This window comes from Lampetra planeri, chromosome 45, assembly GCF_965212315.1.
Source record: "Lampetra planeri chromosome 45, kcLamPlan1.2.h2, whole genome shotgun sequence".
Lineage (NCBI taxonomy): Eukaryota > Metazoa > Chordata > Hyperoartia > Petromyzontiformes > Petromyzontidae > Lampetra > Lampetra planeri.
This window is the reverse complement of record NC_136151.1, coordinates 6,665,161-6,681,268: the sequence shown is the minus strand read 5'-3', so window position 1 is coordinate 6,681,268 and position 16,108 is coordinate 6,665,161. Positions and strand designations below refer to the sequence as shown.

Below are 16,108 nucleotides of genomic sequence, written 5' to 3'. Positions count from 1 at the left end.
GTCAAAGTTATGTATGTTGAACTTCTTCCACACCGTACGTAGCCAACCGTGCTAATTGGAAGTGCAGGGGAAGGACAACAAACTAAACACAAAAGTCAGTTTTAGCTATTACACAGTGCGTGACTGTACCGCCACGTCTACACAGGCGAGCCCAGCCGCCGTGCGGAACATTCCAGGGCGTGTCTCGAGGTATTTATAACTTAACTGCAGGTGAAGTCAAGTTCATTTCCTTGTTCGTCTCCGCTGTGTGAGCAGCTGCTGCTGCGATAGCTCCTCTGTGAGCCGCGGCGAGCGACTGAGTCCGAGTGAAGCCATGGGCCATGGCGAGCGCGTCTCCCAGTGATTGTCGACAGTGAGCTGAGCTGCCCCATCTGCCAGCGCACGTTTGACTGCCCCTCCACGCTGAGCTGCGGACACTCGTTCTGCCTCCAGTGTCTGGACGGTGTCTGGGAGAGAGCGAGCAGCTTCAGCTGCCCGCAGTGCCGAGCGGCCTTCCCTGAGCGGCACCAGCTGAAGAGGAACGTGGCGCTCGCCAACCTGGTGGAGCAGCTCAGAGTTGGAGAGAGGATGGCCTCCCCTGTTCTGTGTGACGTCTGTAATGACAGACTCCCGCAGTGAAGACTTGCCTGAAATGTGAGATGTCCTACTGTGTGATACACGTAAAGCCTCACGTGGAGAATCTCGGGTTGAAGGGCCACGACCTTGTGGCTCCCATTGCGAATCTGGAGGAACGAAGATGCAAGCAGCATGGGGACCCTTACAGGTTCTTCTGCAAGCAAGAAGTTGCAGACGCTGCACACGAGAGGCTCGTGTGCAGGGACTGCACCATCGCAGGAGACCACATAGGACATCGGGTCATCACACTCAAGGTTGAACACGAGACACGGAAGGTGAGGCCCTCATGGAGTGAGAGCCACTCGGGTGCAGACAAACGATACCACAACAAGAGCCGATTAAAGCTGTCACTGCACATAATAACATGGGATGTAAAGCATCAGTGTTACTGGGAATAATGTAAAAATCTCATGAAACAAATATCACCGTGGGTTGATTCTCTCTCCATGGTCCTTTGCCTTTTTCAATGGTTTTATTTAACTTCACTTGTGTTTGTCGTGGTCAAATCTTGTGATCAAAAGTTAGTCTACTTCCTGTTCAATAAATTCAAAATTTTGCACACGTACTCAGATCCGGAGACAATGCATGCCTGTATGAAAATCGGCACTAATTAATCAATTAATTGCCTCCGTTCAAGCCATAAAAAACATTTTTGGACGGCTTATTAATTATATATTTATGTGAGGTAAAAAACGCCGCGGTCCCTAAACTGTCGAATCGCCTTGCACAAAAAGCAGGCGCCGCGTGTCTCAGGTGCACCCGCTCTGTGTGAACGAGTTACGGCCACCATCACGCCACACAAAAAAAAAGTAGTACTGTACTTTGAAGATTCCTCTATTAAATAACAAATTATTTCAAGTAAGCATTGATGTGGGAGCAGGCGTCGCATCATTGACGTACTTGTCGACGGTGAGTTAAACGAAGTTGTGAAAAAAAACTCCTTAAATTTTTCTTTTTTAAACAACGTTTGTATTTAAAAGTGCACTAAAAAGTAAAAAAGGTGATTCAACTTAATTCCTCTTTGTATGTCCTGGTCAAATATTGTAATCAAAATGTTGTCCAGTTCCCGTTCTGCAATCGATCCCAAATTTTGCACACATTCAGATCCAGAGATTCCAAAGAACACAGGATGAGATGTTACTATCCTTTGTGCAAGCACTTCCAAGAGTTCATGAACAGTGAGCCTAGTGAAATTTGGGGAGCGCATCGTCAGTAGTGACCCTTTGGTTCCTAGGGTGTTTCGGCCTTTCATACTATACACCCTCCCCAAAGGCGGCCAGCGACAGGGTGATCAATCCTATGCTTGCGTCCCATTCCCAATTAGTCATAGGAGTTGCCTTGTTGTTGATAGCCAACATCCCATGGGACTATGCATGGCAGGGGCGTCCTCCTCCCTGAGTCAAGCATTGTTGACTGCATACCTCCTGGCCCTCTCACTTTGGGGCCCAGCTGGGGTCTTTCCTCTTCATCCAGAGCCACTGACTGCTGCCTTCTGCCGCCTCCGATACAGCTCTGATTGCCGAACGCTGGCTCTGGCCCTTAATTCCCAGGTCTCTAAGCAGTCTGGTTGTAGATGTTGCCACAAAACCTCTGCAGCCCACCTCCACTGGTCGGACTTCTGTGTTCCAGCCATGATGCCGTGCTTCGGCAGCTAGATCGGCATAGCGCAGATGTTTTCGCTCATAAGCCTCATCTACTGAGTCCTCCCAGGGTACTGTGAGCTCAATGATGAAGACCTTCTTGAGCGAACGGGACCAGAGCACCATGTCAGGTCTTAGGGTGGTGGTTGCGATCTCTGGAGGAAACACAAGTTGCCGGCCAATGTCAGCTAGCATTTTCCAGTCGCGGGCCAAGCGCAGCTGGTCTCGCTCTATTGGTGTAGAGCCGCTCTTCGGTGGTTTAGCCCCTTTGCGGACAAAGGTCGTCCGTAAGGGGTGTGATGCTGCTGGGGGTGGTAGGGAGTTGGTGGCAGCTCGCTTGTCCTCCAGGGCGGACGCAAGGTTTTTAAGGACTTGGTTGTGACGCCAAGTGTAGCGTCCTTGGGTGAGGCTTGTTTTACACCCTGTGAGAATGTGCCTGAGGTTGGCTGGCATGGAACAGAGGGCACAGTCCGGATCTTCACCATACCATTGGTGAAGATTAACTGGTGTTGGAAGGATGTCATATGTTGCTCTGATGGAAAAGCTCAACCGCCTCGCTTCCATGGCCCACAGATCCTTCCAGCTGATCTTCCTCTTCTCCACACTGTCCCATCGAGTCCACTGTCCTTGTTTGGCAAGAGAGACTGCCTTGGCCCACCTTGCAGCCTCCTCCTGATGGCGTACTTCCTGCACTACCATCTTCCGCCGCTCTGGTGCAGTGGCCTTACTCCAAGCAGCACGGCTAGTTAGCCCAAGGCCTCCTCTCCCTTGCTGAACATGACCCACAATGTCAGCATGTCTGAGGGCTGCTGTTGCCTCCTGGACTGCTTTTCCTGGCCTCCATTTGCGCCCAGTTGCCAAGGTCGGCGCGTTGTTGCTCACCACTGGGTCTCGAGATTCATTCAGTGTCATCTGGAGCCTGGTTTTTGCACACTTGAATTCCTCGGTTAGACTGGTGAGGGGCAGCTTGAGGACACCATCTCCATAGAGGCCTATGGTGGTAAGGCATCGTGGAACTCCGAGCCACTTCTTTAAGTAGCTCGTGGCTCCTCTTTCCATCTTCTCCACTGTTGAGATTGGAACCTCATACACTGCTAGGGGCCACAAAACCCGGGGTAGGAGACCAAACTGCAGACACCAGGCCTTTAACTTTCCAGGTAGCTGGGTGTTGTCGATGGACTGTAGGCTACTACTGATGTCTTTGCGCAGCTGTTGCACCTGGTCTTTGTCCTTCAGGCTTGCATCATACCACCTTCCAAGGCTTTTTACCGGCTGCTCAGACACTGTTGGGATTTGGTCATCTCCGATGAAGAATTTCAGGTCACAGAGTACTCCCTTCACAATCGAGATGCTGCGTGACTTGGATGGTTTAATCTTCATACGGGCCCAGCTGATGTTCTCCTCGAGTTTTCTGAGCAGTCTCCTGGTGCATGGGATAGTGGTGGTCAATGTTGTAATGTCGTCCATGTAGGCTCTGAGTGGAGGGAGGCGAAAACCAGAGTCGACTCGCTGTCCACCAGCAACCCATTTTGAGGATCTGATGATAACCTCCATTGCCATTATGAATGCCAATGGAGAAATGGTACATCCCGCCATTATACCTACATTCAGGCATTGCCATGAGGTGGTGAACTCTGCGGTGGTGAAGCAGAACTGCAGATCCTGAAAGTACGACTTCACCAGGGTTGTGATGGTGTCCGGTATGTGGAAAAATCTGAAGGCAGACCACAGGAGTTCATGGGGCACAGAGCCAAATGCATTGGCGAGGTCGAGGAAGACTACATGGAGGTCCCTTTTCTCCACCTTGGCCATTTGGATCTGGTGCCAGATCATGCTGGAATGTTCCAAGCAGCCAGAGAACCCTGATATTCCTGCCTTCTGTACAGATGTATCGACGTACGCATTCCTTTGCAGGTACTCGGCCATCCTCTGGGCAATGATCCTAAAGAAGATTTTACCCTCGACATTCAGTAAGGAGATTGGGCGGAATTGGCTGATGTTCACTGCATCCTTCTCCTTAGGGATCAGGACCCCGCCTGCCCTACGCCACACTTTGGGTATTATCTTCTTTTGCCAAGCTGTTCTCATAAGCCTCCAGAGAAACCTCAGGACGTCTGGTGCGTTCTTATACACTTTGTACGGGACTCCATTTGGCCCCGGGGCTGATGCTGTTCTTGCCCTTCGAACTGTGTTTTCCACCTCTTTCCATGTCGGAGGGCTGGTCTCAATATGATGTTCCGGGGGTTCAATGGGTGGGATATCTGATGGGATGGCCAGATGTTCATGTCGCTTTGAGTCAAAGTTTGTTGTTCTCAGGTGCTCTTCTAGGTCTTTCTTTGTTGTTTTTAGAACTCCACTTTTTTCCTTCGTGAAGAGACTTTTAAGGAACTTGAAGGGATCTTTATAGAATCGAGTTCTAGTTTGTTCTTTCTTCCTTCTGCTTTTCCGTAGGTTCTCTGCTCTACGGAGGGATGCCAACCGGGTTTTGATGTCAGCCTGAAGTGCCTCTATGCCCTCCTTTTCCACTTCCGAGGCTTTCTTCCACTGTTTCTTAAGCTGTCTCCTTTCTTGAACGAGGCGCTTGATTTCTTGTTGCCTCCTGGAAACTGGTGGGGTTGGAACCTTTCTCCCGCCTTTTGCCTCTTGCACTCCAAAGCTTTCTGCCCCGTACTCATAGATGATGTCCCCCATCCTCTCCAACTTCTTCTCCACTGTGCCTCGAAGTTTCTCGAGGGTCAAGGTAAGGTCAGTATTCACTGTTTCCCACAACTTCTTGTCACTGGCGCCAGGCCACTTCACACACGGTCTGTGCCCTGGTAGTCTCCTCTCGATTGCAGGTCTCGGAGGCTGGGTGAGTTCCACTCCTGTTGTTGGTTCCACCTCAGTTGTTACTTCGGTGCTTGAGTTTACGTCCTCCATGACAGTGGTACTGATGCACTGCAAACTATGGTTTGCGTCCAGTTGCTGTGCTTCATTCGACTGATTTGATCGCTTTCGCAGAAAGTAATCAATGCGAGGCCTCTGTCTCTCTTTACCCAAACACCCCTTCTTCCCCTGGTGGATCCTCAACCCATGGTGTGATGTAACTTTCCTCCAACCACAGACACATACCTGCATGCCTGAATAAAAATCGGCATCAATTAATACATTACTTGCCTCGTTTAAAGCAATTAATATTTTGTATGCAAGCCTTATTCGACGTGTGCTTTGCGAACAGGTTTTGTGAAAAAAAAATATTAATACCAACGTACGAGTCCAGAGTTGTTTGTATGTCGTGGTCAAATCTCATCAAAATGTCGTCCAGTTCCCATTGTCCAATCGATCCTAAATTTTGCACACATACTCAGATCCAAACACAATGCATGCCTGAATAAAATTCTCCATCAATTAATGAATTACTTGGCTCGTTTAAAGCTATACATTTTTTGTATGAAAGCCTTTTCGACGAGTCGAGGATCAGCTGCATATTGGCAAACAGCGCTGAATGGATTGTTTGGACAAATACGTTCAATAGGACCACCGACATAGTTCGGGACATTCAGTTGCAATGATTCGAATTGGCTTGATATGCGCAAGGCACTCGTAATAGCTGATGAAAGACCCGCCACACAACGATTGGTCGAACAGTATCCTGTCATAGTCACTCGACACTTCATGATTCGATTAAACGCACTTATGAGATTCTTGACAAATAATCATGAAGTGTTTGGTGGTCGCTTGAAGGATTACTGGTGGCGAATCGAGTTTCTAAACCATGGAAATCCACATCTACACATGCTGGTGTAGATAGAAGATCATCCCTCATTCAATACACCCGAGGGAATCTATCAAATTGATCAAGTGTGCACAGCAAAAAAGCCAGACGAGAGTTCTGAGCTATACGAGTTTCTGAAAAAGTGTCAGGTTCGCCATCATACAAACACATGCAAGAATAATTATGACGAATGGCGTGCCACTTCAAATTTCCATGACAAGTTTGTGCTGAAACCCGCATCGTCTCTGAAACATCTGATGACTTCATTAGCAATGGTGGTCGCATATGTTTGCTCAAGCAATGATACGAAGACCGATGGATTAACAATCACAATCCTACACCACTCAACCTCTGGAAAGGAAATATGGACATCCAACCATGCGGATCAAATGAGTCAATCGCGTACTACATTGCTAAGTACATTGCAAAATCTTAACCTACAGAGCTTTCCCCAGGAATCAGGCAAGCAATGCAGCAAATTCGACGTGAACAAAATGTATCACACAAACTGTTCAAGATCTGCATGAGAATAATGAAGGAGTGACAGGTTTCAGCTAGTGAATGTGTATTCCGATTATGTCATCTCAACCTTCTAGCGAGTTCAAGAAAATGTGTCTTCCTCAATACTCGAAAACTCGAGCAGCGATATAGAGTGATGAGGTTCAATGAACAAGGTCAGGCATCTGGGTATTGCGCCAACAACTTTGAACGATACGAAAAGCGTCCTTTGCAATATCAAGATATGTCCTTGGTAGAGTTTGCAATGTTGTTTGAGCCACATTACGCTAAAATACAAGACGATCTTCAAGTTAATATCGATGAGAATGCATAAAAAGATGTAGACATCTCTGCAAGAGGAAGAGAGATTATCACGCTCACTGATAGAACAAAAATGCTCCAAAAAATGTTCCAGTTGTTAGAGTGCCATACTTTTTGTGCTTGCAACAGATCATGCAAACTATTATAGCCTTCTGGTTCAATACAAACCATACAGAAGTGAACAAGCGCTATTTCAAGGATTTGATACTGCAAAGAAAGCTTTTATGGCAAATGAACAACAGCTAAAACAGATGAGTGAGCATATGCAAGTGCATCGTGAACGTGACAGACAACTCGAGAATGCATTCAATCAAGTTCATGCACTCAACATTCTCGAACAAGCTGTACCTGTTGATATGGAAACTGAAAAAGAAGAGGTGCCAGATGTGCCAATAGATGAAGAACAATTACAATCGGCACGTAGAGCAATGAATGTAGGACAACAGGAAATGTTTAGAATGGCCACAGAAATCATTAACAAGCAATTGCATGAAGACCCTGAGAGTGAAGACTCTCCTGAACGCTTAAGAGTCTTCATCACTGGTGGAGCTGGAGTGGGCAAAACATTCCTACTTGAATTGTTGCAAAATAAAATCAATCGTTGTTTTACAAAGAAAACTACAGTAGTCTGTGCGTTAACTGGAGTCGCTACGCGCCTTATCGGTGGATCAACTATTCATTCCACATTGAAATTTCCTGTCCAAAGAGATGGTCGAAGCGCTACCATGTCACCATTAACCGGACGTTAAGATCCAACATTGATGTCTCTAAAGGACTTGTAACTGGTGTAATTGGATATATCACAAAAATCACTTGACCTATTCCTAGTCGTGCACAAATGCACAAGTTGAAATAGACTTTGGCAAGGATGGCACACACGAAATTAAGCCCAAATCAGTTCAGTTCCCTGCTAATCGTGGCTATGGTACAGCTGAACAAAGAATGCTGCCACTAATTCTATCATGGGCATCGACAGTGCACAAAATGCAAGGATGTACAGTGCATCATGCAGTCGTGTACTTGGGATCAAAGCTTTTCGAAGCAGGTCAGGCATATGTTGCCTTAAGTCGTGGTTGCTCGCCGGATGGACTTCAAATTGAAGATTTGGACAACTGAAAACTGACCGGAAACACACCATGCAATAATGAAGCGTTAGCAGAAATTAATAGAATGAAATTGTCTCTGTGTTTCAACCGAGAAGATGGATTCTGGCTTAGCAATCATGGGAAGGATGTGATAAACCATTTCGGGTCTTAATTGATTGTGTTCACGCTTACAGTGACTTTCAGACCGCATTAAATTCTTCCTCTCTCTCCCCCCTCCTCCGTTCCGAGCATAGATGGACTCGTCCGTCTGAACAACCGCTCGTTGCTGTCCGTGGTGCTACCGTTAGGAAAAAAACGCCACTTTTGTTCAAAATTTATTGCTATGGTTTTCACACCTGATGATGATTGCTTGTGTTGCAATCGAAAAGTCGTGAGAATTTTATTGATTTATTATTATTTTATTATTTCCCTTCTATGTGACTTTACCGAAAGAACCAAGAATAGGAATGCCTGCAGTCACGAAAGCTTTAAATCGAATTTCTAATAATATAGCGCGGATATCTCTATCTATTATTAACAATGTCATGATGCTACATAGTTGCTTGAGATGGCTTTATGTGTTAGTAGTACGTTTGGAATCATCTAACCAATTCCATACTAAAATTCTAGTATTTAGGTTGTGAAGAGTTGGAAACATGTACATCGGGCCCTCAGGATGAACGGATACTCTGACCGTACTATCCGCCAAGCTGTCTCTCCCACCACACAGAAACAGCCACATGAAACTCCGACCAAAACCATCACGTTACCATACATAGCAGGCGTGACCAAAAAAGATCTCCAAAATTCTAAACAAACATAAGATCCAAGTCCGATTCAGTACAGTACATAAAATCCGTGATCTGATTCCATCTGTGAAGGATGTCGTTCCTGACTTACAGTATCCTGGAGTCTACAAATTGAGTTGCATTTGTGGTGATTGCTACATTGGAGAAACGAAACGTCATGTTTCTGATCGTGTCCGCGAGCACAAGTCAGATCTGAAACACGGCAGAACTGATTCTTCTGCCGTTGCCGATCATTGCTACAACTCGGTGGGCTCTCATGAAATTGTCTTTTCCGAGACCAAGGTTCTCTGCAAACCTCCCGGCTACCATCAAAGGTTTGTACACGAAGCCATACAAATATACAAACACAGACATAATTTCAACCGTGATGATGGGTACAAACTTAGTAATCATTGGAAAGATGTTATCAACCAAGCAAAAAAGACTTAATTACAATTTTTTGGACCATCTTATCTGACAGGCACTATTTTACTTTACTTTACCGAGTGTTAATGTAGTGGTGCTGTTGACGTGCGCCGACAGTGATGGATCACGGGGCGGCGCGAGGGGCAGGGTTAGGCACGCGATGTGGGCGTGGTATGGACGCGCGCGCCGGGAGTGAGGGATGACGGGCGGCGCGGCGTGGGTGTTGAGGCGCGCTGACACGAGATGGGGAAAAGAGGATCGTAGCCAGCGCCCGGTGATTGGTCGAAGGGGAGGTGCTCTCAGCGACGTCCGCAGGAGGGGTATAAAGGGTTACGCGCAAGAGCACTCGGGGCAGTTAACCAGTTAGAGATTAAAGACGGAGTGGAAGGGGTAGGGCCTGTGTGGCTCGAAGGCGAGACCGTGGGACCCGAGGTCCGACGCCCATGTGGGTCGGGACTGTGGGACCCAGGGTCGAGACGGACACCCCAGCTGGGTGTGTTCCGAGAGGCTACGGGGCGTTAGTCGCCCGGGTAGCTAAGTGGCGTTAGTCGCCCGAGTAGATAGTCGAGTAGCTAAGTGGGCGTTAGTCGCCCGGGTAGCTAAGTGGCGTTAGTCGCCCGAGTAGCTAAGTGGGCGTTAGTCGCCCGGGTAGCTAAGTGGCGTTAGTCGCCCGAGTAGATAGTCGAGTAGCTAAGTGGGCGTTAGTCGCCCGGGTAGCTAAGTGGCGTTAGTCGCCCGAGTAGCTAAGTGGGTGTTGGTCACCTGTGTAGCTAAGTGGGTGTTGGTCACCCGTGTAAATACAGTTGGTTCAATAAAAGAGTGTGCTACCCGTGAAGTCGTCTCCCGCCGAGTTACTACATTACATTAACATCCCCAGTTATTTTTTAACAGTACTCTCTTCATTGTTCAGCCAGCATTGGTATAAGCGTGGGCATTTTCGTTCTTTTGTCTATCATGTGTATCAGACCTCCCCTCCCCCTCTCTGTCCATTGTGTTGGCGTGTGCAGTGGTTTGTCGCTTGCGCACAGTCGCTTCCACGCCGTCGCCCACCCTTTTGGCCCCGCCCCCCCTCCCTCCCGATACGTTCCATTCATTGGCTACCATATTCTGATGAGCTCCCCCCTCCCTCTCCTCCCCCCTCAACTCGCTTTAAGGGATTACATCTTGAATCATTGCCTCACTTGATGCAGCTAATCTGGCTGTGACGGTCCCACCTGATGACGGAGACTTGTGTTGCCTCCGAAACGTCGTGATTTTTGTTTTTATTTTATTTTATTTTCATTAATTTTGATGTTTTACCTACGTGACTTTACCGAAAAAACCTAAGAATATGATTCCTTGCAGTCACGAAAGCTTCAAATCTAGAATATGATATAGCTTCTAGCGTTCCTTTGTCAACTGAAATCTCACAATATGAAGGGAGTGGTATCTGATTTGACAATAACAAGGTAAGCTGTAAGGTTCTAGGCAATGTAGAATATGCGTGATATGGAATATCACGTATCAATAATTAAAAGCCTAGTATGAAATTATAATAGAAAGTTCACCATTCATCTGCAAATCTTGACGAGAAACTTTTTACTTATCAAATTTTTAAACTTAACAACATAAGTAATACATATTTGAAGCAATTGAAACACACATGTCCACTTGATTATCATAGGGAAATAAAAAAATGCATAAATAATAGATAAAATACAGGTAGTTCCCGACTTACGATGGTCCGACTTACGATATTTCGATCTTACGATGGCGATAGCGATATGACAAAAGTGTAAATATTTTACATTTCGCGCGGCAGGCAAACGAAGCAGCGTACGAGGTACGATACTGTACGTTGGGACGCTGCCGGGATGTACTGTACGCATATAGTTTATACAGTACGGTACTGTAAATTGCTCAGTTTTGCTAAATTATCACCATTCTTTAAGACTCCTGGGTAGGCTAGGCCATCTTCGACTTACGATATTTTCGACTTACGATGGGGTCGTCGTAACGCATCTCCATCGTAAGTCGGGGACTACCTGTATTTATAATTACAAACACTTGATAAATACCTTCGAAATATTTTTTTTATAAATCTACTATGCTTTTATTAGATTTGGGGATACCCAAAGATATATTTTATTATCTATATCCAGCTATTAAATGTACATGTCATTTTTGCACTTATCTTCCCTTCCACTAATAGGCCGTAAGGTGAACTAGGAAAAAGTGGCTAGAAAATGATTTTCGTTCCCACACCTGGGAACTACTTTTTAAATGATTTTTTTCATAGACAAAACCATTTTCGACTTTATGTTAAAAGTTCTCCGCAAAATACCCTGCAGTTCTTTTTCAAAATCCATAAATGTATATAATTGTGAATTGGAAAAAACGAAAATCTTATGCTGCTGGTTTTGTTTGTAACTTTATTTATATACATTTTAGCAACACTAAATATCTCTCAAACTGACACTTATACATGTACCTAAACACTTGAGACAGGTTTTGGTGCATTATATACTCAAGTGTGAATGTAGACCATGAAATATGGCAAATTTGTACAAAATATGCTTCAACTTCACGGATTGGCACTAAGCAAAATTAAACATAAACATTTTCAATTTAGCAAAACTGTGATGTTTTGTACATCAAAATTTTCAGTAGGTACTGTGTAATCACAGAAAGATACAAATATAAGCACACTTTGGCCCAAGTTGGCTGAAATGACTCGAAATGCTACACTGTCCCCTTGTTTTGGAATGCTGCCAAAAAAAAATACAATTCTACCACAGAATCTTTACAGCTCAAAATCACCTTAAATTATAACACAGCGCATATTTACTCATCGGTATCATCCCTATCACTATCAGAGCCATCATCCCATGTAGGTCTTTCTTCTGTTTCCTGTGAAACATTTGCACAATTTTGGCACCGACATAAATCAGTACAAGACAGTCTTGCAGACATACAGGAACATCTTCCAGTCTCACATTTGCTATGCTTGCAACTGCAGTGGACTGCCTGCAACACACTTTCAGGGGCAGGATTTCTAGTCATCCAGGTCACTGTTAACTCACCATCCTCGAGGTGCCATCCATTGCCAACGGGTGAAGGGGCACACATTATACCTTTTCAGAGAATGTCTCATTATGGCTGCTTGGTAGTTTGCCCTTTTGCAGTGTTGGTACAGGGCATCACTTGTAAGGGGCATAGATAGTTCTGGAAAAGCTGACGATGCCAGCACTGCCTAAAGGATATGACACAGTTCCCAAGGAGTAAGACAGAATTTTCCGCAGGTCAATTTTTCTACTTTGACCTATGACGAGTAATCTGGAGAATAGTTTCTTGTCGGCACGTAGAATTACTTCCTTGCCTGCTGCAGATTTCTTCTTTGTCTTTGCTTGGTCACTAAAGGTCTTCAGTTTTTGTGTTTTGATGGGAGCAAATATGTCAACTGATGGTGATAACAGTCTTTGGTCCATAAACTCTTTGACAGCATTTTCCCCCTTTTTCCGGAGCTGCGAGCAAATCCCACATGATTTCTTCAGCTGCTACTGCCCCAGAGCTAAGACACACAATGCCATCTTGGTGTGTGTCAAAAGGATTCAGCATGGAATCTAGGGTGGAAATTATTCTGGTCACAGCCCTTTCATCAGCATGAATTCGTGTGCTGTCAAGGTCTTTTCGTTTCCTTATATCGGGAGATTTACCTGCCATTGCCTCACATTGTCTTGCTATGGCAGCCCTTTCATGTTGCGACAATATCCAGCGATATACTGCAGCCCGATTCTGTGTTAACCCTGTCCAACCACCCTTTGTCTTGGAATCTCTGTTGCATGTTTGCTCAATGGCCTGGTCACAAGCAATCGAGGCAAATCCATGGACACTTTGACGTTGGACAGTCCACTGGCCTTTAACACTGAGCTCACTGTGGCAAGAAGGATGTGTGAGGGGCAAATTGATAATTTCCAGCCAGTAAGAAGATAAATACCTAGCATAATTTACACGATCGTACGCAAAAAAATCATGCCATCATCAAGCGCACTGTTGACAGGTGAAGCTGCCAATCCGATTCTCGTGTTGCTCTCACAAATAGAAGGAGTATCTGTACCATGTCGATGTATGAACTCCAGAAGGCAAACGTTGGGTTTTCTGCATTTCTTCTTTGAAAACAAAGTCTTCATATTTCGAACACATTTTGTCAAATATCTCATTTGCACACAAAACAACCATTGTTCAGTCCGGGAATGCACATTTGATCTCGTTGATGGCATCCAGACACTCATATCTCTCCTCTTGTGGCAGAGAATCTAAGAAGGTGAGAAGTCTCATGCGTTGCAGACTCTCATACAGAAGTTTGTGTGCCCTCATGCTGCGGTTGTAATGATGACCACTGATCACTCCATTGATGGATCCTGGGGCAACAACTTTGGACTCAATGACTATGTCTTGCAGTCCTGCATCTCCAAACCTTTTTCCTAGAATGCTCAGGTAGGACATGCATGTGTGAAATTCACCTAGTCTAATCGCTTTACGCTGAGTAAAGTCATCATCTTTCCAGCGGATTTGCTGAGCTTTGGCATATATAGCTTTTTCAAAAACTAACACTATATGGTCCAGTTCTAGCTGATTATAAATTTGGACACTTCGCTTCAGAATTGTGTTTACTGTGGACATCTCTGTCGGTGAAGCCTCAATGACTGGAAGATAATACAGTGCTGACTTTTGCAGAGTGCCATCACCTTGAAGTAATGTATGTAAACCTGTCCAGCTTGGTATTGTGCATCTTTCAGCATCTATGGACTTTACAAAAACATATGCCTGTTCAGTTTGTACAGCAGACACCGTGTTCAATTTGTATGTGTCCGCCTGTAATGGAACACTTTCCTGATGAAACAAGTTCTGTGGTCCTTGTCTATTAGACTGATGGTACTGTTCAACAGGGATGCTAGGGAGTACTTTCAATGAGGTTTTTCCCTTCTGAAGTGGTTGTCTGTTTGTTGTTGATACAGGTTCAACTACAGAACTTTGCAGCATAATCCCATTTGTGTGGTGGGTAGTTCCACGACCTGACAGTGTCTCCTCCCCAAAGTCAATATTGTCCCACACAAGTACTGTAGGAACCTTCTTTGAGAATACCTTTGGTATTTTGTCTCTGCCCTCTACTAGTTGAAGTTGGGCAAGGCTAGTGTCTAGACTGATAACTGTGTCCCATGCTGCACAATGTCCTAGTCTATTTAGAAGTGACACAATTTGTGATGAACCTGTTAAATGGCGAACCGTTAGACCAAGACACAATGATTTAGGGGTCTGCTTCCGACCCTTAGATGCAAGATACACAATATCTTGACAGATACATATCACTTTTAGGTTCAAATCATCTGGAATATCAACATAATGGGCCAGTGTTTGTTCCTCAGTTTCACCAATAATCCAGGAAATCAGATTGTACAGTTCAATTGAAACGAGAGATTTTGCCTCGCTCACATTTAGGTCATCTGATGTGGGTAGCCACGAGCATTTCATACCGGGAGAGTCACACAGAAGCATCTTTAATATTAATGCCGCACTGTAAAGTGTCCTCGTGTCCTCTGCAGTATTGATGGAGGCCATTGAACTTGGTCTTTGTGAACCAGCTTTTGCACTAGCCCTGTTTTCAGTCATTTCGCTAGTTACCTCAGTTGACTCTGTTGTTTCTGTACTTGATGGATGAGGTAGCCTGTCTATCAGCTTATCTGCAGACAATGTCTCAACGAAAACCATCTCACTTATGTTGCGCTTCTTGAGGGAGTGAAACACCAGCTGGGGGAAATCACGGGCCAACCTACTTTTGAAATGTGAAAATGTGAGGGAATTATTCATTAATATTTATTAATATAAAATATTGCTAACTCAGTGTTCTTCTGAGGTCACAGTAACTGATGCACTAGACTTTGTCAAGAACCTGGTGTACTGTCTATAACAGGACTTGTGGTATCGCACCTCCAGAGACACAGTCTCTGTCTCGAATATGCACAAGAATGCTAGTGTCTTCCTTCATCTCAGCAGCTTTCAGCAAATTGCTTGTAAATAAATAAATACAACTAATTCAACTAATAAAAAACTGTGTTAAGAGTTAAACAATATTGAGTGTTCTGGCTGTAGCTGTATGCAAAACAATGCAAATCTGTCTCTGACTGTAAAATAAACATTACATAAATTATGTAATTGTAATTGAAAGTTAGCCATGGTACCCAGCATAAGGGAATTAAAGTTCAAACGTGTGTATGTGTGTGTTTTGTTTTTACCTACGTGCTGACGTTTCTGCCTGTGAAAGATGGTCCTTCTGGCGTTTGCCTCCCACATTAATGTACTTGTCCGTTTTCTTACAAATTATGCACAAGGCAAAAAGCACAGGACCAGCACAAGCTACTGGCAGGCCGGTCCTGGACCTACGTTTTTTTGCGGGACAATCAACTGCAGCGATATCACGTTACTACCCGATGGCACAGACTGGCCTTGATCTTGAGCTTCAGGACGCTGTGTGGCCCGTTTCTCGGCCGCATCCAAGCGCTTTTTGTCAATTAAACGCCTGTAGCAAGTAGAGTGAAACCCAGCGTCTTCGGGAACATTATCAAACTCGATTTCTAGACAATGTATGTTTCTGCTATTCTCCGATTCTCACCTTGCAAAAAAAGCCACCGTTTGACGCAGTTTCTGAATGTATCCCACCGTGTCCGTGTAAAATCCTTTGTTTCTTCTTTCTTTATGGATGTGAGATGCATGTAGCATTGTTTAAAATACTTTTTACGGACTTTTGAAGGAGGTCTGGCCGTAATTTCCTCCTCTTCACTACTCGACATTGACAACAAGGGCGCAGACATCTTGGACTAATGTTTACCTCTCGTCCCAAAAAGCAGCCACCTTATTGGTCTAGCGGGAAGCACGTGACGCAAAGCCTCATCACTGATGATCAAAATATTATTACGCGAGGAAAGAAATATTGCCGACTTTAAA

At 45.0% G+C, this 16,108-nt stretch overlaps 1 protein-coding gene across 1 annotated transcript in view; it reads left to right on the top strand.

Annotated features, from left to right (window-relative positions):
* The first annotated feature begins 582 nt into the window (after nucleotides 1-582).
* LOC144733077 (E3 ubiquitin-protein ligase TRIM11-like) overlaps nucleotides 583-16,108 on the top strand; it is a 35,022-nt gene continuing 19,496 nt past the window's right edge. Inside the window, exon 1 of the mRNA XM_078614816.1 lies at nucleotides 583-890. Within this exon, the coding sequence (XP_078470942.1) occupies nucleotides 639-890 (252 nt within the window). The 5' untranslated portion in view covers nucleotides 583-638. The remainder of the gene's footprint in view (nucleotides 891-16,108) is intronic.